The sequence below is a fragment of the Epinephelus fuscoguttatus genome, linkage group LG19 (genome assembly GCF_011397635.1).
Source record: "Epinephelus fuscoguttatus linkage group LG19, E.fuscoguttatus.final_Chr_v1".
Classification (NCBI taxonomy): Eukaryota; Metazoa; Chordata; class Actinopteri; order Perciformes; family Serranidae; genus Epinephelus; species Epinephelus fuscoguttatus.
In genome coordinates this window covers 23348620-23372428 of record NC_064770.1, presented here as the reverse complement: position 1 = coordinate 23372428, position 23809 = coordinate 23348620, and the positions used below count along the sequence as shown (strand labels likewise).

At 41.6% G+C, this 23809-nt stretch overlaps 2 protein-coding genes across 2 annotated transcripts in view; both read right to left on the bottom strand.

Moving 5' to 3' along the window:
- Positions 1-676: 676 nt before the first annotated feature.
- On the bottom strand, positions 677-5271 carry pam16 (presequence translocase associated motor 16). The gene is made up of 5 exons (XM_049560600.1): positions 5126-5271; positions 4542-4626; positions 3318-3454; positions 2341-2406; positions 677-849 (listed from the first exon to the last, which is right to left on the bottom strand). The coding sequence occupies exons 1-5, from the start codon at positions 5126-5128 to the stop codon at positions 760-762; spliced, it is 381 nt and encodes a 126-aa protein (XP_049416557.1). The 5' UTR covers positions 5129-5271; the 3' UTR covers positions 677-759.
- Positions 5272-6944: 1673 nt separating this feature from the next.
- coro7 (coronin 7) overlaps positions 6945-23809 on the bottom strand; it is a 156270-nt gene continuing 139405 nt past the window's right edge. Inside the window, exons 10-28 of the mRNA XM_049560572.1 lie at positions 15916-15970; positions 15648-15705; positions 15398-15543; positions 14912-15010; positions 14726-14830; positions 14415-14574; positions 14135-14310; positions 13881-13989; positions 13677-13763; positions 13425-13567; positions 13184-13288; positions 12595-12680; positions 11704-11845; positions 11504-11593; positions 11258-11374; positions 10618-10753; positions 10375-10466; positions 10160-10246; positions 6945-9865 (exon numbers count right to left, since the gene is read on the bottom strand). Of these exons, the coding sequence (XP_049416529.1) occupies positions 9857-9865; positions 10160-10246; positions 10375-10466; positions 10618-10753; positions 11258-11374; positions 11504-11593; positions 11704-11845; positions 12595-12680; positions 13184-13288; positions 13425-13567; positions 13677-13763; positions 13881-13989; positions 14135-14310; positions 14415-14574; positions 14726-14830; positions 14912-15010; positions 15398-15543; positions 15648-15705; positions 15916-15970 (2002 nt within the window). The 3' untranslated portion in view covers positions 6945-9856. The remainder of the gene's footprint in view (positions 9866-10159; positions 10247-10374; positions 10467-10617; positions 10754-11257; positions 11375-11503; positions 11594-11703; positions 11846-12594; positions 12681-13183; positions 13289-13424; positions 13568-13676; positions 13764-13880; positions 13990-14134; positions 14311-14414; positions 14575-14725; positions 14831-14911; positions 15011-15397; positions 15544-15647; positions 15706-15915; positions 15971-23809) is intronic.

Genomic DNA, 23809 nt, shown 5'->3' with positions numbered 1-23809 from the left:
GTCAGTGTCATTGTAAAGGGGTGCCATTGACTGAAGTGCCACAGTGTTGCACAAAGGGTTAATGATAAGACTAAGGCCAAGCAAGGCCTGTTCCAAGTTATGTTTTTTGCACATTTGTGAGATTATGTCAGTATTTTAATTTTTCCAAGTGCCTTTTTATTATAGGTAAAATATAGAAGTTATACACTATATGAAAAAAAAATGATTATATGAAAATATATTTTTTCCTGGCATCATGTTCTGTGGTTGAACATGCAGAATTTTAGAGTTGTAAAAGTCTCCAATTGGTACAACATAGCGGTGTTCTCCTGTTTTAGAGGAATTTTATTACGATATTGATAATAATGTCAATGAAAAGAAAAATGTTTAATAAAGTTGTATTTGATACGACTTGTGTGTTCATTTATGTTTCATCACACTTCACATAAATAACACTCCCATTATCCTGACGAACAGCAGTTTAACTCACTGTATTCAGCATTTGTGTTATTCAAATACACAGTGGCTACATAAAAGGCATCTCTGTGTGCATTTACATCACTGCAAACCATAACTCATAACATATGGCTAATCTGGGGGGAAAAAAATAACAAGACACCCATATTTTGGACTATTATTTCTGCTCCCATGTCTTAAAATCACACCCACTGCCCACAAAATGCCATAGAGTCGAGACTAGAGAAAAGGAGAAGGCTTTTATTGGGTTATAATTTACAGAGGATGGGGAGAGGAAAGACAGGACGAGCATCCGTTCATACTTCATGTTTCCATGTTCTGCTGTGACTGCGGCTTTTGTTGTTGTGTCTGAATACTTAGTTCCTCGTCTAGACGCTCTTTAGCCCGCACCACCTGGACACACACACACACACAAAAACAATAATGACGACTGAGAAAAAAGGGAGACGCTTAAAATAAGCAAATTACAATTTACTCAGAGCAGAGAGGAATGGGTGAGGGATAAAAATCAGTGACATCATTTCAAACATGACATATTTAAAAGGGTGGATTCCTCACACACAAACACACAGACTCACATGTGTAATCATTTAAAATTCAATACAGACACAAATACAAAAAGAGAACTGATCACTGTATTTAAAAAAAAAAAGCGCTCTTGGAATTTAATAATCATGACTGCCGACTTTACCTTGAAATATTAAAAACAGAATATAAAAGCTGAGTGTTTTATTTGACATCCACCAAAATCTGAGTGAAAATAAATGTAACTATTAGAAAACCTAGTTAAAAAAATATCGTTTTGCTGTTTGGACCACTTCTCCAGACTGTTTAGGCGGGGCAGAACACATGAGTCAGTTACATATATGGCTTAACTTTATCTAAAGTGGGCAACTTACATTATTAATGTCCATATTCTGGACATCAGGGACATGGTATGTCTGGAGAAATAGAGAGGGGACGGCTCCAGCTGAAGTAGCAGTTTTGCAAAACCCAAAATTACTGAACCAGTCTTGGGGTAAATAAGTGCTGCTTATGCGTGAGTTTTTGTGGACGACTCCACCACAGCTCACCAAAAATGCGGCATGCTTCAAGTCCACCGCAGTTCAAAATTAAAGAACGACCTATAGAAATCTCACCAGTGGATGTGCATGCAGGGACGGCACAACAAGCATGGCTGCACCGGTTTGAGCAGGACAACTGACTCAACCCAATGTCAGTGAAGTTTACAAAATCTTAAATGACAATATTTCAAATTTTGTTTCAAACAAATAGATGTTCACTGTTATGTACACAAGACCCTAAATTACACAGATTTAAGGATATTGTGAATTTTGTAAGTTTCCAGTGGCTTTATTTATCTTGTTACAGCTCTACAATGACACTTATAATATTCAAGAAATGCACACAGTGGCTTTAACTTATTTGGAAATTCACGAGGCAGCATCAGTGTGAGTCAGTCACTGACCACATGCCAACATTCAACTTCAAATCATGGTTTGGTCACCTGGACTACGGGCTCACAAGTTAACTTGTCAGAATAGCTGGCAGAGGCTGCAAAATGGCATGGTAACAGCTGACAAAGCTGAATGACATGTTTCCTGTGGGGACACGAGCAGGCCACACTGATCCTGACTGACAGCTCTCCTCCTTCACTGTCCTCAGTATGAGACTCAGAACTATGGGACCTATGGGACCTGTGGACACCCTGTTCATGGCATTATATTTATTTTCTATATTTTTATTCTGTTTTTATGTTTTGGTGAGCTAAAACACATTTAAATGATACGTGACATGTTGCTCTGACTGTCCACAGTGTAACTGAACACTGCTTCATCAACAACAAAGGGAACCATCTACCATCCTAAGATACAGAGTACTTACTTTTGACTGTATGTAAAACGACCCGCCCACTGACTTGTCATTGACTTTAAAAAGGTGCTCGTAGTTCTGAAAGAGATGAAGACAGTTAGTGTTCAAGTAACAGCATTTGATCTTCATTTACAGGGGCTGTGTGACATTCAGAGTCTGGGATAGGATTGCCTGCGCACAGCTCTCAACATGGAGGTTGCTCAGCCAGTGGCTGGCAGCTACTGGCATTAACAACACCAACAGTGCTGACAGAGCTAAGGGTGTTAACCAGGAGGAGGGGGACTGTAGGGTGGGCGTTACTCTTCTGTAACGACACATCCTGCCACCAAGGGTCGGGAAGGTGTTATGAGCGATATCCTCCTCCCCAGTGCAGAGCGGTAGCAATTAGTTAACCATACACAGGGTCTCGCATGCACTAACATACACGCAAAGTTCGGATGACAACTCACACAGAGGGTGCGTGACTTCATTTTCTGCTCAGGACGCCATTACTTCACTATATCTTTACATAGCAAATAGTGGTTTGCTGATATATTAATGCTCTGAATGTCACTCACAGCTCCTTTAAAACACACATTGACATTTTCTGACCAATTGTGACAACCTTAGCCAATCATTTCACATGAAAGTTAAACTCTGTGTTCATGATATTAACTCTTAGCTGTAAATTCTTGGATTTGAATTTTGCAGGTGTTACACAGAAGCAGTTGGTTTTCCAGCATTTTTTTTTTTTTAAAGATATGACTAATTGTAACTATACTTTATGACCATGCCACCTTTTAAGTCTAAAGGGAGCGAGTATTTCATCTCAAATAGTAGAGTTGGGAAAATCATTTTTAAGACATTATTAAGAAACAGATTTTGTCATGGCTAGAAAATCTGTGATGAACTAACAAACACTATATAATTAAAAGGCTTACAGGCTCTGCAGCTCAATAGCAACACTTTGATAGTCAGAAATCTCTAAGAGACGAAGCATGTGTCTGTACCTTCTGAATCTCTTCAGGAGTGAGTGTGCTGATATTGAGGATTTGCTGCGCCTCTTGCAGGCTCATCCCAGTGATGCTAGAGGCTGCAGCAGACTGCTGACCTGTGCGGCCCCTGGCCTTCGCTGCTGCTTGACTGGCTGTGAGAGAAAACACGACAGAAATACTCACAACTTCTGTTCATCTCATTTGACAAGCTAAAAGAATGTAAAAGCAAATATGTTTTACATAAAGCTGCAACTAGGGTTCATTTAATGGATGATGTGATCTTAGAGTTCTGAGCAGGACGTTGTATTATGACGAGCATAGTAAGGATTTTGTCTGATGTCATACATTAAAATGAACCCCAGTTAATTACTCTGAACATCAGTTTGATTATGTAACAAGAGATTGATTTTAAATACCCTTACCATTTCATAATGTGCACTGACAGATATTTTTGCACATCGTGCACAAAACTGTGAAGCTTTCTCATTCTTAAACAGCTATATTGTACATAATGGTTATGTTTTGTTATATTAGTATTCATTTATTGAATACCTTTTCCACATTTTTATTGTACGGTCTCGATTCATATTGATGTTTTTGACTGTTGCAGTACTTTGCCTTTATTTTATTGCCTATTTATATGTTATACATATGCCCCAAAGACCAAAGCATATTCCTTTTAGGGGAAAAAAATACTTGGTAATGAATCTTTTTCTGATTCTGACAGATTAGCTATTAGTCTAGTAACATTTATTATTTATTTATTCCTTTATTCCACTGAACTCCTTGGCATATTGCTTATTTATGTTTTTTATTTACTATTCTTTTTACCGGTATGTGTCTTCATGTTACTGTGTGTTATGTTTTGGTATGTGTGCAAGGCAAGATGTTCAAATTGCCCCCGGTAGGATTAATAATGTTGTCTGAATCTAAATCTGACAATAACTATATCAATAACATGATCATGACTTAAGCCATATCACCCAGCCTTTGCTGCAACAAACAATTACTTATTTTGATTAACTTATTTAGCGGATAAAATATTAGAAATACTGAAAAATGTCCATCACAGTTGAACTGAATCTGGGTTTGTCTACAAATAAAAACAACAATTAACACAACTAGTGTCTGTCAGTAGCTGAATGACGAACAATCATATAGTCTCAGCATTAATTTTACATTTTTACTTTATCAATTATTAAGTACAGTAATATTAAGTGTACACTATATGGATCATACCTGCAAATTCTTGCTGTAAAGCACGCGCAAACGCACGTCCCACCACCTGTGCTCCCATCACAATGATCTGTGCAAGATATCTAGCCTGCAGAGGAAATGAACACGTGTGCAAACATTAATAACACAAAGCAGTTAGCAGAGGTGTGCTTTCACATTGACAATCATGGGAACCATAAGAGAGCGAGGGTCAGTCAGTAGTTCTCATATTTGCAAGTGACATTAAAGAGTCAGTTCAGAAACAGTTAAGCTGATGTCATGATGAGGTGTCTGCAGGTGCGGATGTAGGAGACAATCATCACAGCTGTGAGCTCTGACAGTGTCTTTATATGTGCCTCCGTCCTGCTTGGACACGACTTAACCTACATTTTGACACATTAAGTTCCTCCCTTAATCAAATTAATAATGTCCCAGTGAAGAGGAGGCAGCTACCTTATGTAACTGTCTCGGAAAACCAAACTGCGACAAACACACACAGCTGCAGCTACACAACGTCTCATGCTAACGCTACCTAGCATGCTACCTAGCATTAGCTGACTCGCTATCGTTAGCTAAGGGGATGTCAACACTATAAAATGTATTCTTACCATTTTATAATATTATACGGGTCCTCTGGACAGTGTGCGACTTCTGTTGTCACACATGTACACCATGTACACTAATGAAGGTTATTTTAGGGTCAAAGTTCAAGGAAGCGGCGACGTCACAGAATACAAGACAAACCAGGTAGACAGCGACAGTATTGATACTGACACCTAGTGGTGGGGAGGTCAAACTGCAGCGGCTTTTTCTAAATATATTGCTACTAAAATGTTGAAAACTGTCACCAAGACGAGAAGAAAATAACAAATTTATTGCATTTAAAGATAGATGGATGACCAATATATATGAGGGCAGCTATTCTGCAATAAATAATGTTGTGATTGCTGGAATAGGCTTCCTACAGTAAATATCTGTATTTCCACAACAGTACTGGACCTCGCATATTTGGCACCCAAGGTAAGCTTATCCTGCACCCGTACCTCTTTCTTCCCTGTTTCTTTAATTGTGTTTACTGATTAGTGATCAACAGGAAAACTATAAATAATCAAGAGGTAGCCTGAACACTCATTTCCATCTGTTGTCGCTGCCCAGATGTTAAAAAGACACCCTAAAGCCATGGTAGAATATATATTTCATAGAATAAATATAGGCTAAATAATGGTATGCATAACGCAGCCAAATATTAATGTATGTAAGCTGTTGTGCCTTGTATATTTTATTTTATGCACTTATTTTGTGTGCCACTTCTTTGCCCACATTGTCTCCACCAAATTGACCTTAATGCGTACAACCTCAGAAATCACTGAACCCTGAGTGAAAACCTATAATTCGTGTGCGTGTGTGTGTGTGTGGTATGGGTAATGAGTATACCTCATCTGCAAGCTGTGAACCCAAAGATCATAGGCGTCTATTCAAACTTTGTAAGTTTAGAGTGTGTAGGGGCTTAGAGCATTATGGAGGAAGTATATGACGGCTCAATTATGTCTCATAAGTTGTTGCAGTAATTTTTGGGTTGATACCATTTGTTATACAGTTTTGGTGCAAAATAAAAAAAAATTACCATCCGAGAATTGATAATAACGGTCAGAAATCACTCCAACAAAACACGTTTAGACACCAAGTCCTTTAAGGGACACCACAGAAAAATCCATGCTGTGGTATTTTTGGCATCAAAAACATTTGACATTTGGAGATTTCTGTAAGAATTCCACTTTTCCACGACTGGATGGCTAGCGCTTCTGTTCAGGAAAGTGCTGAGAAACGAGCTTATTGACAATATACCTGTGAAAACCATACATCCTCTGAATGCCTGAGGTCTCTAGTTTGTTTCTGTTTTACTGCTCAGAGTTTTATGAGGCTGTGATTATTCTACAGGTCATTTTATATAGTGATGTCAGTTTCAAATTAATGGTCTCAGTGAAAGCCGATTTATTCCAAGACTGTTTTGAGACTTCAGCATGTGGAAATATTCCAATAGGCAAAAATAACAGTTATACTGTATGCAAAGAAGTGTATATTTTTGCCCCAGACTGCATTAGACTTTCATAAAGTGGGCATGTTTGTAAAGGAGGTACCCACAGTGCCCATTTTCATTCAGGTATCTTGAGGTCAGAGGTCAAGGGACCTGTGAATGCCAGTTTTTCCCTTATCAAAATTTAGCCTAACTTGTTTAGCCCCCTTCCTGAGAAGCTAGCATGACATGGTTGGTACCACTGGATTCCTTAGTTCGTCTAGTTTTATATATGTTATGATACTGGTGTCATCACTCCAGCTACAGCCCGCTACAGCCTCAAAGGTTTTTAAGCCATCCCCACATATCTATTCACTACAATCTTCATAGTGACTTCATCACAATAGAACAAGTTGGGTTCAAAAATGTGTTTATTGCAAGACAATATTGAAAAAAATCCACAGACCATTCCTCGAGTACAACAGATGAAAAACAACAATGCTTTACTCACTGTATAAAAAGGAAGTTTCTTTATTTTATTTAAACACAATGGAAGGCAAGTAATCCAATCCCAATGTCACAAAGTATGGCGTTGAAGAATCACAAGCACATACAGTGTACATCACACACAAACACCTACGACACCTGCAGTTCACCTGTACAACGTGATGTGCACGACCATGCATGGCTGAATCGACGCTTCGCTTCAGTCCATCAGAGGTTGTTAACAAACACTGGGTTCAAGCCTGGATTAGTGACGATATTGCTGTAGCCCTGATTGGAAATTACATGACACCTGTTTATGGCTGCGTTGTAATTTATTAATACTGTCCTGTCGTTGTCTAACTACCGCCATGATTACTTAATACTAGTAAACATTAGATAAGAAAATTAGCTCATTTAAGTGAGGAATATCCCCGAACAGTCTGAAAAACAAAAACAATCATGATTAAAAGTTGCCCAGCAAACAAGAAAAGAAAGAAAGGAAATCTCAGAGTATACAAAGGCCCCTCTAAAAACTCCAGTAAGGAGGTGGTTTGGCTTTCAATGCATAACAACGTCCCAGTTTGACTGACCTTTAACCCCTACTTATATGACTATTATAAGACTACCAGACAGCAAAACATTCAATCAGATCTAACTTGTACAAATACAGTAACACATTATTTTTAAATGGCATTTCACTTTATCATTGGCAACGGAAAGGTGAACTCATTGTCGTCGTCATAAGAAATTCCAGTTCATGACCAAACATGAACACTGGTGACCCTGTTGTATCCTCAGTGTGGTTTTTGCTGCTGAAGGCTTGAGCATGTTACAGTAATCGTGTGTGTGTGTGTGTGTGTGTGTGTGTGTGTGTGTGTGTGTGTGTGTGTGTTTCACCTGATCAAACAGGAAGACTGTTGTTTTTTTGTTTAAAATCAGATGCATGATCAACAACATTACATCTTTCAGAAGACACATTGTGACTGAGCGTGCTCATGTGACTGGCCGGTAGGAAAAGCAAGCGGTGGTCCACAGCGGAGGTAAGTGTGCACACACAGATAACAACTTCGTATGCAACGATACACAAACTGGTGTGTTGATATCAGGAAACAACAGACTGGGCACAAGAGGAGGCCATTACGCTTTATATCAGGACACCTCAGAGTGTATTATCATGCTTAAAGGTACAGTGTGTGAGAATTAAGGGGGGTTTGGCGGCATCTAGTGGTGAAGACTGCACATTGCAACTAGATAAAACTTATGTCGATTAGAATTCCTTCAGCGTTCTGTGCTCAGGAGGTTTTTAACAGAGCCAAATAATCCACAGAGGACTCTTCCTCTCCACAACAAATGAACCTGAGGTCTCATTTATAAAACAAAGTGTAGCATCCATACTTAAAATGTACGTGCGGACAAAAGCCAAAAATGGCATGCGGCACAAAATATTCGACAATTTCTAGGGCTCCAGAAATCAGGCTTCCACCTCATCATCTGGGTTGCCAATGTCCTGTCTCCAGTTTGTTTTTATACATCACAATTTTTGCGTGGGAATTGGCGAACGCCTCTTTCAGGCCTCGTTTTGTGCGCACGCAATGTTTATAAATGAGACCCCAGGTGATTCAAACTGGTAAAAACACTGAATATAAAGCAGTTTCATGTTACAAATCAGTGTTTCTCCAACGCTGTATGGCATGTCAGAGACAGACTGCTAGCCCAGCACCTGTTTGTATTTGTTCACCTTTTATCTCTGATAACTAGAGATTCAGACGTTCAGGAGGGTTTTATCGGTAGCCGAATAATCCGCAGAGGTTTCTTCCTCTCCCAGACAAACAGACCCGGTGATTTGAAAGGGTAAAAACACTGAATAAAGCAGTTTCACGTTAAAAATCAGTGTTTTTCCAGCAATGTTTGGCCAAAACACAAATGACCCTATCTAGAGCCAGTGTTTCGTTTGTCCGCTCTGGACTACTGTAGAAACATGGTGGTGCAACATGGCGATCTCAGTAGACGAGGTCCCACTCCCAGTGTAGATATAAACATCTCATTCTAAGGTAACAAAAACACGACGATTCTTATTTTCAGGTGATTATACACTAAAGAAAAAATGAATTTCTGCCAACATAGCCCCCTAAATCCTACAAACTGAACCTTTAAACCACGGCCACATACCACTACCAAAAAGAGAAGCTATGCGAAATACTAATCTATAAAAACCATCTTTTACATCTGGCACTGTAGCATGACGCAGAGGTATTATTGCTATGATCACCTGTTGTTTAATTCACCTTGCACTGACTTAGATCTGTGGTTTACAGGAAACATGCTTGAGGTGTCCTGATATAAGATTCCAGTGGACTATTTTCTGACATTTACTGTTGTGTCATCTTGTATGGTGGGATTTCTTTAAAAACATCATGTATAGTGAGACAATTTTGTGACAAACAAAGCAATTACGATATCAGATTTATCCCAGAATGACCTCTGTAATATTTAAGGATTACAGCTGAAAATGATTTTCATATCAAATTTCATGCAGTCGAATACGACGAACACCAAACTAGACAACATGACATTTGATTTTCCAAACCTTAACAGTTATTGTGATACATACTAATCTCAGAGGGTGTTATAGTTATGGTGATTTTTTTTCCCCGCATATCATTTATACTTTCACATTGTACAGTGTTGTTTGTGCGCTGAGATGTTAGCTGATTGAGCTCAGAGGACGTGTGGGTGGCACCATCGCACACGCAAATGGCAACATGACTTGACGGTTGATCTGTTCTCTCCTCTCGGCTGTTGGCACCATAATTGAACTGAAGGAAAGATGGTGTCTCCTCTAGTCATCCTGGACGACACAACAGGCACAGTTAGCAAAGATGGATTAGAGACATGGAATAAATTTGCGTTGACTTAACACGTTAAAACCTGAAGCGACATCACTTGTCTTGTGCCGCTTTCAGACGCCTTTCACAAGTATTTAAACCTTTGAACCCTGAGCCGATTGGTGCGATTGCATGCATGTTCGTCAAATTCTACTGTATGTAACTGGTACAGTGGAGGCAGAGTGTGCAACTTAAATCATGAACACTAGTGTCATTAGAGTCGAGACTTCACAGCTGTTTCCATCACATTCACTCACCCACTCGTCCTCGTCAACCCCCTCGAAGGACTCCTGTGGCAGCGGGTCGTCCATGTTCCCCAGCTTAGCCACCATGGCACTGAGCAGCTGGGACGTACATACGCATACTCAGTACATGAACACGGCAACTTTTCTTAAGTAACATGTACACGATGATTTTGAAATGAATTTATGTACAAAAGATGGCCGACATATGCGATGCAGCTCATCCTCACCTCCTCTTTCTTCTGTTCATCAGTCTTCTCCTCCAGGTAAACAGATGAGGGCAGGTATTTCCTGACTGGAGCCTCTTTGGGGGCCTCGCTCACTAAGAGTTAAAGCACACACAGCATCACAAACACATTCAAGGTCATATCCAACACTGGCATGTAGATTGTAGAAGTTAGCATCATCATCTGGAGCAAGAGCTGTGTCAGGCAAAGTCACATGGTACGTATTAATAACGTCTGCGTCCACACCTGGCGTCATGTCTTTAGGTTTCAGGCTGATCTTTTTGTGCTGGCCGTTGGAGCCAGACAGCCAGGCAGAGGCAGTCAGTGCAGGTTCCCACCAGACTGCGGTGTCTGTGTACACATCGTCCTGGAAAAACTCTTTCTGGAGACACAGAGTTACACATAGAGTTATTAATACTTTATACAGTTAAAGCAACAACCTTCTCACTACAGAGCAAAGAATCTCTGTCTGATTGGAGAACCGTTCGTCCGATCTACTTCACACTTGGCGCGTGTGTTGCCAGGGACCCAAGGACGTGCATTGTCGAAATTAGGGTGATTTGGAGACGCTACACGTTCAGTATAAGTAAACTTTGAGTGAACAAACTAGCAGCACTCTGTGGCTCAGTGCAGCAGCGGGGGCGGAGCTTCAGGGATCTGCTTTTTTTACGTCAAAGCCTGTTTGGGACCCAAAGAAGCACACTGTCGAGAGTGATGTTGGTCCTATGTGCATTTCTCAAGAAAGCTGCAACAGCTGTACCACAGGCCAATCAATCAGCCGTTCTCAACAGGCATGATTGAACAGGCTCTGCACTAGTTTCCTAGAAATAACCAGCAGGAAGGAAAGCATGCACATGAAGTCCACTGGGTGGTGCAGTTGGCTCACCTTGACCCGTGGCACTCTGAAGGCCACTGGCTCTATGGTTGTCTTGGTGAGCATTACTCCCACTGCTATCTCCACATCCCGCACGTTGCACTCTGTCTTGGGCAGAAAGGCGAAGCCCTGCGGACAGGAAACAATCAGGAAGTGTCTGAGTTTAGCAAATAAAAGCACATACAGCATCACGCACGTGTCACAGGCTTTAGTGACACATCAATTAAAATACGACAACAGAAGCTGTCAGCTCAGTACCTTATGAGGCTCAGAGGTGTTAAAGCTGCTGCACTCAACAAAATACGGATCTTCAGGGCAAACCTCATAAACGTGGGCTCTGGTATCACCCTGGAACAAAAATGACACACACAGGTTTCATCTAATTCATACGTTGTTCTCAGTTTTGATTTTCAAATGTATCTTATATGCAACGATAGTTTGATTTTTAATTTGCTCACTTTTGCAGAGAGGATGACCACACTGGTGTCGGGGTCGTAGAAAGGGATGAGAGTAGAGGGGGAGATGTCTATAGAGGCGGTGGCTACGGTTCCAGAGGACAGGGAGTCAGCAGAGTACAGGTAGAGTCCTCTCTCACTGCGACTGCAGAAGGACAACAAGAAAGAGTCAGTTGTGAACTTTTCCTTTGACTGACCTGCTGCTGCTGCTCTGATAACACTGTAGAGGCCATATATAAAAGCAGTGATTTGTTCTGCTGAGAAACTTTTGGCTACTGGCATTCATGTGCATACCACTTGACACAGAGCTCAACGCATTGACCTGGCCTCCAAATTCCCCAGATCCCAATCTGATTGAGTATTCGTGGGCCGTGCCAGTACTCCAGAGGTACCCCTGATCCACAGTGGGGCCTTTTTGAATCGGACTCAGCTCTGACATGTCGAGGCATGGACATGGGACCTCTGGGGCTGTGCTTTGGAGTCTGGCACCTGGCGGCTGGTGGTGGATCCTTTGAGACCTGTCGGTTGGGTACTGGCACATCCCGCGGATGCTCGATCAGATTGGGATCGGGGGAATTTGGAGGCCAGGTTGATGCCTTGCACGCTTTGCCATGTTCCTCAGGCCATTTCTATGGGGGGAACTTGGTCAGCAGCGGTGTTTGGATGAGTGAAGTGCTTCAAGTGACATCCACATGAATGCCAGGACCAGAGGTTTCCCAGCAGAGCATGGCGTTGTAACGACATGGTCAGTATTGTTCATGTCATCTGTCAGTGGTTTTAATGTTCTGGCTGATCTGTGTATATATATATATATATATATATTTCTATACATACATTTTTCTCCTACTTTATGACACTTTGAGGAAAGAAAAAAATCTTTCCCATGCTCAGTACCTGTCAAATCCTGACACCAGCAGGTACTTGCCCTCACACACCCACACCACACGAGCTCCCCTGTGGCCCTCAGGACCTGGACCCTCCTAAAAAAAAAGTAAGATATGTAACTGAAGATTTAATGTGTGAATGAACCAAAAAGAAACTTATTTAACTGATCAAACAACACTGTAATGAACTGCTTCCTGTCATGACAATCCTCTCACATATTCAAACTCACTGTGTATTATCACAAAGGCATCTTATTGCTTTTACAAAACAGTAACACACTATTGACACGGACTCGGTGTGCAAAGCTGGAAAGACGGACTTTCCAACGAAGACTTGGAAATTCTTTTTACATTGCAAGATGTACAAAATGGATGATATATTTGGAGGACCCTGTTTGGACCCCCAGCCTATAACCCATAACAGAGTATGTCTACTATCTGGATATGATGAATGTCATAATTCTTGGCAATGTTCTTGATGTTCTGTATTATTGCTTTTGACAAAAAGGACCTAATGAAATCTAAGTGTCAAAATAAAAACACAAAGCTCATCTTTTTTTAATTGCATCTTCCCATATTTCCCAATGTGCTGTACATACCTGCACAGGTGCAGTGGACTTGCGGGGATCATAGATGCGAACTTTCCCGTCTTTGCACACTGTGGCCAAGAGCTTACCATCTGGGCTCCAGGCCATGCCAAAGATCTGAATACAATCCACAACAAGAAACAAGAAAGATGAAGAAGAAGAAAACTTAGAGACTTGTAAAATGGACAGTTTGCTTTGTTAACACCAGTATGTTTAAGCAAACAAACAAACAGTCTATATCTTGGTCACCCACCTGTTCCTGATGTCCGGTGAGGATTTTGACCTGTTCTTTGCTCTCCAGGTTCCACAGTCTGACTGTGAGATCGTAGGATGAAGACACCAGGAGTCCGCTGGCCAGAGGGTGGAACTTGATCGAGTAAATCTTCTCCGTGTGGCCTACGAGGGGTCACAGCAGCTGTCAGTTAACTTTAACTTCTCCTGTTGTGTGTGCCAGGCTTGTCAGTCAAAAACCTTTTTCTAAACTAAACTGAGGGTGGAATCGTACCTTGCAAGATGAACTCAGGCTCAGTCAGGGTCTCTGTCAGCCCTCCCTTTGGCACCTGCCACACCCGGATCTTTGCATCATCACCAGCTAGCACAGACAAAGAGACGGCATGTCAAATCACACTCCTGCACATATCAGCACACACAGACGGCACAACATAGAGCTACAGATTCTCACACTGACACAGCACGTGTATTCACTCACCCACAGCAAGCCGGTGTGTGTCAAAGGGGTCCCAAGAGAAGTCGACCACATTGACAGAGTTTTGGATGGTGGGCAGGGCTGTGTCTGGAAGCCTGCCAGGCTGAGAGCGCTGAGGAGGGGAATACAATCAGTCACGCACTCATGTGCAGTACACTAGAGTCTGATTTCTAAAGTATTTAAGTACAAGGGAAAAAAGAAACCCTCAACATTAGGCCGACCACAGTTTTTAATTTAATCCCGAGCTGCTGCCTTACCTCAAAGACGGCGATCTGGCCCCCAGAGATGGACAGAGGCACTGCCACTCGTTCGCGGTTGACACAGAAGCCGTCGCTCTCACCTGGTGTAGTCAGGTTGAGGCCCTTCAGGTTGGTGATGTGTGTGTCCCGGTGCATCACTGCGCCCTGGATGTGACGGAACTTGGAGGTCGGCCCTGAATCAGAGATAATCCTTAATCAACAGCTTTGACGCTAAACAACACCATAATGCAGAATGAGAGATTTCAAGTGTGTGTGAGTGTGTGTGCTGTGTGTATACCCAGCATGTTCTGGATGGCCTTGGCGCTCTGGCTGGGACTGGGGCTTGGGAGGAAGCCCGAGGAGAGGCCAGAAGTGGAGGAGGGAGAGCGGGACGGGGCAGCGCTGCTGCTGGGAGTGGTCAGAGGACTACTGGAGGTGGAGCAGCCACGTGCTGGATCCTGTAGAACAGTGGCTGGATGTTAAAAGTTTCAACTACACCACATTTAGGATTGCACCAAGAATATCCACTTGTACAATTACTTCTAATGGATAGCCAGTGTAATCTTAATGGTCAGATGCAACACCAAGTCATACTAAAACATTTTCTACCTCCTTGCTCCCCCCACTGGTCAGCTCCTTCTTAGCAGGTGCCTGCTTTGCAGCTGGAGCCTTTGGTTTGGGCTGTTTGTCTGGGTGGAGGCTGACTTTCTCCACCTGAGGACACAGAGCTGATAGTGTGAGACATCCCTACAGTGTGAAGGACAGATAAACTTACTGAGAGTAGAGATCCTTTACCTGCTTGTTCCCTCCGTTCCACCACTCCTCAGCAGACATGGCTGGAGTTGTGCCCACTGTATCTGGGTAAAGATCATCATGGAACTCGCTGCCTGAATGCTGGAAAACATGCAATACCAGTGCAGAGATGTACATTAGCTGCAGAGGTTATGAACCTAGGACTGGGTGCTGAACTTCAACAGTTAAAGGCACAGACCAGATTGCTTTGATACTATCGAGTATTGAAAAATGCTTTGTCAAATGGCACCAAATTTTCATCTAATAACATTGGTGATTGGCTGTCTAACATCGTAGGGGCAAACAGGAAAAACACCATGTTAAGCTGCTAACTACTGTGAGCAATGTGTAAACGCAGATAGAAAAAAGTACTGTTCAGGAACCGGTATCAAAGTCAAGGTCAAGGTATCAGTACTTTGATCCATACCCAGCTCTAGATGAATCTGCTGTCCATGTTGGGGTGGCAGCAGTGTCTGTGCGCATACACACCTTGCGAGGGACTTGATAGCTGATCGGCACAATGCAGCTGTCTGTCAGCTGAAGCACGCGCATCACTTCGCAGGACATGACATCCAACACATGCTTGGGTACCATGGCGACTCCTCGTGTTGAGAAGTCCGTCAGACAGTGGCTCACTATGGAGGTAAAATGTAGAGAAAAGAAAAACAGAAAGAAAAGGATCAGATACTAGGAGGGAGAGATGTAATAATCTGACCAGACAATTAAAGGATGACTTTACCTTGCGTGAGGAACGGCTCAGAGTTGGACACTTCGAAGCAATCGATCACGGTGTCTCCCTGTGTGAGAGAGAGCATCATTCAGTCATACAGTGTAGTGAATCAGAGACAGTTTATCACCTGTCTGAACAAGATTATCAGCACAGAAGTTAAATACTTACTGCACTAATGACCGTTGACCTTTAAAGTACATGACATAAAACTTTTCAGCCAAAAACTCTTCCTCAAAGTTTCCTCCTGACAAATAACACTAATAAAAATCTATCTCACCATGCCGGCCAGTGCGAGCAGACCAGTGTCATCATCAAACAGAGGGATCATCATCCTGAAAGCAGAGAGACCAGAGAGGAAAAGAGACATTCAAATCATGCTCAGAAACAGCACACTGATGCAGTACATTTACTATTACATTTAAATATATTACAGGGATACATGGATTATGAGACAATGGGCACCTAGGCACAGAGAGGCCCCCCACTTCTCCTACACAGGAGAAAGACACACAGACTTTGTGGTTGTTTTGCCCTTTTTTGTAGCTGTTTTGTGTCTCTTTGCATCTCTTTGTGGTCTTTATGAGTGTCTTTGTCGTGCGCTTTAATTTGGGTGACATTCCCTTGACACTTTGGGCCCCTAGATCCATTCAGTAAGCCATCCGTAGTCACAAGTTCTGCAGGTTGAAGTTTCATAAAGGCGCCACTAGATGGAGCAAATCGCTCAATTTTAGGGAAAGGTGTTACTGTATTATTATCAGGTCAGCACATACGGCTGTGCTCTGATTTCTCTCACTGATCTTTATCTGCAGTCAGAAAAAAAACTCTGTTAAACAAACGCAGAGAATGACTCAGTCACATTCACTGATTTCTACTGCTTGGTGCTTTTAACCTGCACAATAAAGGCAGAAAAAAATTTATTATCAAAGACAAATACAACATAAAACTCACAATGAATACGTAGGAAAGGGACTCGGGAACTTGTTTCAGTTAAAAACAGGTTCCAAATTGCCTGATTCATCAGCATCGTGTGCCTCCGAGCTTAGCTGTTCCTTTAATCAATGCCGACATGTTTTTCTAAAAGTTGCGCATTGCAAAACAATGACATCAAACTCATGCCTCTACGCTGCTGGAAACGTACAACTAGAAAGAGTCATGGCAGAGAGGAGGGAATGATCCAAAGCTTGGCCTCAGTTTCACGAAGAAAGATGACAACAGTGCTGTTTGTAATTTTGAGTCAGGGTGGAAACGCCAGGAATGTGCTATTATTATTATTACTTCACTATTTGACACAGTGCTTACTAACCGGGCAGCAAGTCCCTTAGAGGGTAAATATCCTGTTATAATAACATTAGTGCCACACAGGCAGGCTCAGCTGATTTATTCTTTGACTATAAAAACTAAATGAAAGCAATTGCTGTTCATCAGTTTTAGATGATGAAGGCTGACACTGAAAACCTGTGTAGGCCTACTATTTACCACACAGAAAGGTGATCAGAAATCAGTAAGAGAATCAATAAAGAATCAAACCGATAAGCAGAATCAATAATGGCACTGGTGTCACAAAAATACCATCAATTGCCATTCCTGGGAATATCTTTAAAGATGGAAAAATTGTGAAGTAGGCAAAGAAAAACAGACACTCAAGGCGGGATTGGACAAGAGCTGCAACTAATGATTCTACATTTTTAAATTTTTAAACTATGATTTAATGACTATTTTCATTACTGCTTAATTTAATACAAATTTCAAAAATCAATTGATGCATTTTAGTCAACAAAAGGACAGATCCTAGTTTCCTACAGCCAAAGTCGATGTCTCCAACCTTCTTTTTTTCTGAAAAATTGTCCAAAACCCAAAGATATTCACTTTACTATCACACTGACTATGAAAAACAACAAATTTTTATATATTTTTCCATTCATTTGACCTTTATTTAAACATTTTTATTTAAATCTTTAAGGGAAATGATTAATTAATTAGCAAAATAGTTGCTTATTAATTTTCCATCAATCCAGCTATACCTCGAAAAGGGCTGCAGCTAACCATTATTTTAATTGTCGATTAATCTGTCTGTTATTTTCTCAATTAATCAATCAGTTGTTTAGTCTCTAAATTGTCAGAAAATGGTGTAAAATGTTTATTACTGTCTCTCAAAGGTCAATATGACATCCTCAAATGTCTTGTTTTGTCCACAACCCCAAAGATCAGTTCAGTTCAGTTTATTGTAACAGATGAGTAAAGAAACTACTAACTTTTCTTTAAGAATTACTCAAACCAATAATCAATTATCAGATCAGTTGGCTGTTAATTCAATAGCTGAAAACTTTAATAAATTGTTGCAGCCCTAGCCTCAGACCGCAGCCCACACAGGCCTAAACAAGGCCACAGTCACCTGCCTCCTCTCATGATTTGAGGTAAGAAGATTGAGGGATGAGGAAACTGAATGAGCTTTAAACTCAATAAGGAAAGTACTGTAGTAAACAATCCAAACAGGAAATCACGGCTTAGAAAGAGGCATACGTGCACAAACAGGCACAGCTGACAAATCTCTCATTCTCTCCTTCTTACCCCCTCGCTTTATCAATGAGAGCAACAGTCAACACGCTGTGTTGTTTTCCAGACAGGAAGAGGACAGAGTGGTGGCTGATGTGACCACTCCACATCACAGGCCACAGATAGGCCGATTGAAGTGGGGAGGCAGTTCCAGTGATTGGCTTATGATGACGACCTTGTGTAATGGTGCTATTCTAGAGGAACGCCACTCGGCTGTCTCCACAAATCGACTGAGAGTGACAGACTGGTGATGTAATGCTCCGTGTATGACAATATAATGACAGACTTAGGTTGGGTATCTTAAGCAACTGCACATGGTGACACGCAATGGTTTGCGCTGCGTACAAGCGTGACAGAGACAGTGTGACTGTGTGTCAGCATTGTATCCGTATGAAAACAGAGGAAGATTTTCAACAAAGCTACACGAGGTCAGGATCATTCTGTCACTAAAATCTGGCTGCCACGAGTCTGTGGTCGTAATAGCTCACATCCTTTTGTTGCGCGCACATATGTTTTCCAAACTACGGTGACGAGAATCTTGGTATTATTTTCAGTTGAGTCTTGTGTTACATTTTTGGAGGTAATTTGGCCCTTGGCAGTTTTGCAGTAACGGCAGACAGAGAAACAACTGAATGCCGGTCATGACTGGGAAGGCGTAAAAGTTTTTGGTAAGCCAGCCTGCCAAGAAGAAATGGTTTCCAAAAAATAAAGAATACCTTGTGTACTGTATGTGGGTAAAAGGTCTCTTTTATTCTTCCTTTATTTGGAAAGGTTAGAAAGAGTCTTAAAGGGATACTTTGCCAATTTTAGTTTGTTTTATAGTAGACAATCATCATTGCAATAATCTTCTAGTTTTCTAAGTTGCCCATTCATACTCTATATCTGTATAGAATATCTACTATGTATCAATTTCCATTTGTGGGATCAATGAATGTTATCTTAAAGGCATATTTGGACAATTTTTAACCAGGTCTGTGTCACTGCAGTGTGGGAAAATGTGTGCAGATGAACACTGTTTGGCTTCCCCCTGTGACGCCAGCTCCCGGGGCTCCCCGCCCCATTCACCAGACAAAATCCGCTGGATGACATGAAATTCCTCATCCCTGACGTGCTTCATGCTTTTTATACAGTCTATGGTTTCATGTCATCCGGCTGATTTTTGCTTACCTCACAGGTGGGGAGTTCCTGGGTAGATGTGGTTACAGAGGTCAGATCAGTGAGGAGTTTAGAGCTGGATTTTAACTTCAGTGTAATGTATTTGGGAAATATGCCAACTGGGCCAACAAAGCAGGACAGGTATTTATCACAAATACTTCTAGCAGGTTTTAAAAAAGCAATAAGGAGGAAATGGTTGAGTAAAGTCTCCAACAACCTCTGAATGGATAGAAATAGCTAAGGACATTTATGTTATGGAACAGCTGACTTTTTCCCTGAAACATGCCACTTAAAAATGTGAAGAATATTAGAAAAGATGGAAATCTTGTTTATTTGTGCGTTTATTTTGTTTGGTGAATTTTGTTTTATCCCCTTAGTATTTAGACATACAAGATGGATGATAGCTCATACATGAGTGGACGATTTCCACCCTGGATTCCAGGAATCAAAATTAAGGACCTTTGTGATCTTAAAGGACCTGTTGTCAGTGGTACTACAGTGTCACCTTGCTTCTTCTTATTTTCTGTTTTGCTGGATGTTGGGCATTTCACATTTACCTATGATGTTATTGGTTTTGTCTGCTTTTTTCTTACAAAAATTGAGTATATACATACATATATACATATATATATATTTATAAAAGAACAATGGCCATTTATCTGCACATACTCCCACATCTGCAGTAACACAGACCTGGTTGAAAATTGTCAAAATATCCCTTTAAGAAAACCTTAGAAAACCTTTATTGATCCCACAAATGGAAAGTGAAATAAAAGAAAATAGACACATGGTAGATATCTATATAAATTTATATGAATAGGGAACTTAAAATAACCTGAAGATCATAGAAATGATGGTTGCCTACTATTAAAGTATTGAAAAATTATAAATAAAAAGTACAAAATACTATATACAGCGAGATGAAAAGTGGCTATAAAGTGTATTTAGGCAGAAAGGTCTCTCTTGTAAAAGAGATTTTCAATCTCAATGGGACTTCCTGGTTAAAAAAGGTAAAATAAAATAAAAAAAACACAGTAGATGCCAAAAAAATCTGTGGCAAAACACAAAAGCAAAATGCTACAGTTGGCAGTGTGACTGACTTTTAGTCCATGAATTGTTTTAACCTGCTGAGAGCACTGGAGATTGAATAGAGAATACTGTTACTGAATGTCATGCGAATGTTTTGCTCCAACCAAGGTATTTAACCCACATGACAGCTGACTTGTTATCAGAAGGCCTCTTTCCTTGTTTCCCCTGCTCCACCTTACAGGTCATCATCTGTATTTTTCATCCATACCATTTTGTCCATGATGTATCAACAAAATGGATCCGTCTCAGACCTGTACCTCCTCCTCTCTCTGACATCCCTCCCTCTGTCCCAGGCCTATGAAGTCAGCGAGGGGCGGCTACGCTTCGTTAGGGTGAGTGTGTGTTCCCATGTCGGAGTCAGTCCACAGGGAGTCCCTAAACACCTCCATTCCCACACCCCTCTCCGCTGCCTGTCTTCCTCTCCCTCCCTCACTCTTTCCTCTCCTATTCAACAACACTACCACCTCGCGCCCCGTGATGTCTTTGTGCCTCCAATCCCAAATCAGTGCGTCCAAATTGCCTTCACTCTCTCTGCGTCCTTATCTCTGGTTTTCTCACAGTAAACGTACAACAAGTCAAACAGCCACATAATAGGAGTGGAGCTTTATCACTGATAATGGCCTCTGTTTACTATCGCTTTCATGCTCCACCTCACCACCAGCTCATTTTCCCACACGGGAAAAAACATACACGCATGCGTGCGCATATTTACGCCCACAGACACACAAGCACACAAACATACACGTGCTAATAACACAGCTTAAACATGTATGTGCATGTGCATTAATAAGAGGTTGCAGTTACAGTCATGCAGGGTGAAATGTGGGAGCGAGCGGGCGTTAGGCAGATCTCGATCACATGGGCTGATCATGAATGAAAAGAAAAACTATTACAGGCCTCATTCATGCTCTTAGAGGAGAGGCTGTAAACACGAGTGTGTGTGTAGTACCAAATCTAGCCTGACACACTAATCCAGACATAAGCCCTTTTCCACGTTGGGTGTGTGACTAGGACAGGTTTAACCACACACATGCACACACATGCGTTAATTAGATATCATATAGTGTTATATAACGTTGAAGGAAAGACATCATCAATACCAGCTTAAAAAACACCTCCTTGAATGATTTAGCGCAGCCCACTCTCGCACTCTCAGGCCTATCTGCACCCACTAACATCTCAACACCTTTGCAGCTCTTCCAACGCTGTGCAATGAGCTGCCCGATGCTCCAAAAAATCCCCCTGGCTTCAGTCTGTCACTGGCACTCTGCTCCTATCAGAGTTTACACAAAACAGAGAGCGGAGAGAGCCCGCCTCCTGCCTCATCTGCCATCGCCTCACACCGCTCCTCTCACTCACACAGACACATCATAAAATGACCTTCTGCTCATGACAGCAGCCTTCAGCACCAGCAGATATGATGGGTATATTACTTTAATGTGCATCTGTGTGTGTGTGTGTGTGTGTGTGTGTGTGTGTGTGTGTGTGTGTATGAAAGGGTCTGAGTCAGCCCAGTATATTATGATTCTAAGAACTTGCTGTTGTTTGATAATGTGAGAGATAGTGTAAATCAGTGGAATAACTGGCTAATGGAGGGCGAGACAAAAGGAGATGTGGATGACAGACAAATGCAGAAATGGTGTGTGTGTATGTGTGTGTTTGAAGTGGGGAGTGCACGTGACTGGGCATCTGCAGCTGGGTTTGTGGTGAAGAGAAACCTCAGAGTTGAAAGAGTTCAGCTGGGCGAAAATGTCCAGTCATCGGACAATAAGAGTAGGCACTGCAATCAAGTTACGGCTACACACACACACACACACACACACACACACACACACACACACACACAAAATCCTTCCAGAAACACAGTCAGGTACTGATATAAATACTGCATTTAGAGAAAATGCTGTGCACGTGCATGTATGTGCTTACAAGCATGACAGAATATGCACTCTCACATACACACACTGCATGCTTGTGTGAGCACACATGGATTCCTCCAGATGCACTGATAGCATCAGTCACACACAGTAGTGTATTATATACAGTATATAGGTTGAGCTAATGAAAACAGCCTGCAGAGGTATAAGGTTATGGGTTGAGCTATGGCAGCTATGACCAGATCAGTATCAGTCAAAGGGACCTTTCTCTGTCGTATGAGATCATGGCCTTTAGCTAGGCCGGTCCTGCTGCTAAAAACACACATTAGAAAGCACAATAAGCTCCAGTCGACAGGTAGGAGCTGGCCAGAAAGTAGAGAAGAAAGAGAGAGGAGGCCTTCGGGGAATATGAAACCAAAACAAAGCAGCTGGTTGTCTACTTCTCAAATTTTAGACTTTTTTTTTTTTTTGGCTTACACAGGGTCACTCTATACTGAGATGGGCACACACTCAACATCCTAACTAGCTATGAAAAGATCTGCAATTGTGTGGTTTGCAATTAACTGCTTCATCCTGATTAATTTTCTCCACATTGTAAATTTAATTTATTGCATGTTAACACTTTTGTAGCAGTTGCTGATGTTTCTTTCTTTTTTTGTACCATTTAAAGGAGCAGTGTGTAGGATTTAGTGCCATCTAGTGCTGAGGACTGCAGACTGCATCCAGCTGAAACTTCTCTCATGTGCCAAACGTGAACTCCTGGGTAGAATTCCTTCAATGTTCTTTGTTCAGGAGGTTTTTACCAGGTGCCAAATTATCCACAGAGGTCCCTTCCTCTCCAAAACAAATGGACTTGGTGATTTAAACCAGTAAAAACACTGGATAAAGCAGTTTCACAATACAAATCAGTGTTTTTCAGATGGTGTTTGGCTTGTCACTGAGAGGCTGCTAACTGAGCCCAGTCTCACTCCAAAGTCATTGAAATTCGGTGCTTGGGCAGTGCCTTGCAGCGTCAGAACCCAACGAAAAAGGTGTCCTTTAACGTCGGCATGATACGCAGCCAGTTGCCATTATAGTTTAATGGTGCCTGGCAGCATCAGGGGGAAACACAGCGGGACAAGAGAGAGTGGTGTTTGTGTCCTGTAAAAGCCAAACCCTGTTGTTATTTCCTAAAACTAACCACGTGTGTTTGTTGTTGAAGGAAAAAAAAATTCAATTTGCAGTGTTGTACTGACATGGTGGTTTTATTTTGAAAGAGACTGTATGTAAATGGTAAATTTCCTGTGAAAACAGAAGTGTATTCTGAAAGAAGACAATGCATGTAACAGGCAGAACTTGACACGGTGTCCCAGGAAGGTCAACAACCAACACACCCTGGGTACCTTTCACGTCGTATGTGGACGTGGAAAGTCCATGACCAAACATCAATATGTGACGAGATCGGAGTGAGAATGTGGTGGCCAATGCAAAAATGCAAATGACCCTATCCAGAGCCAG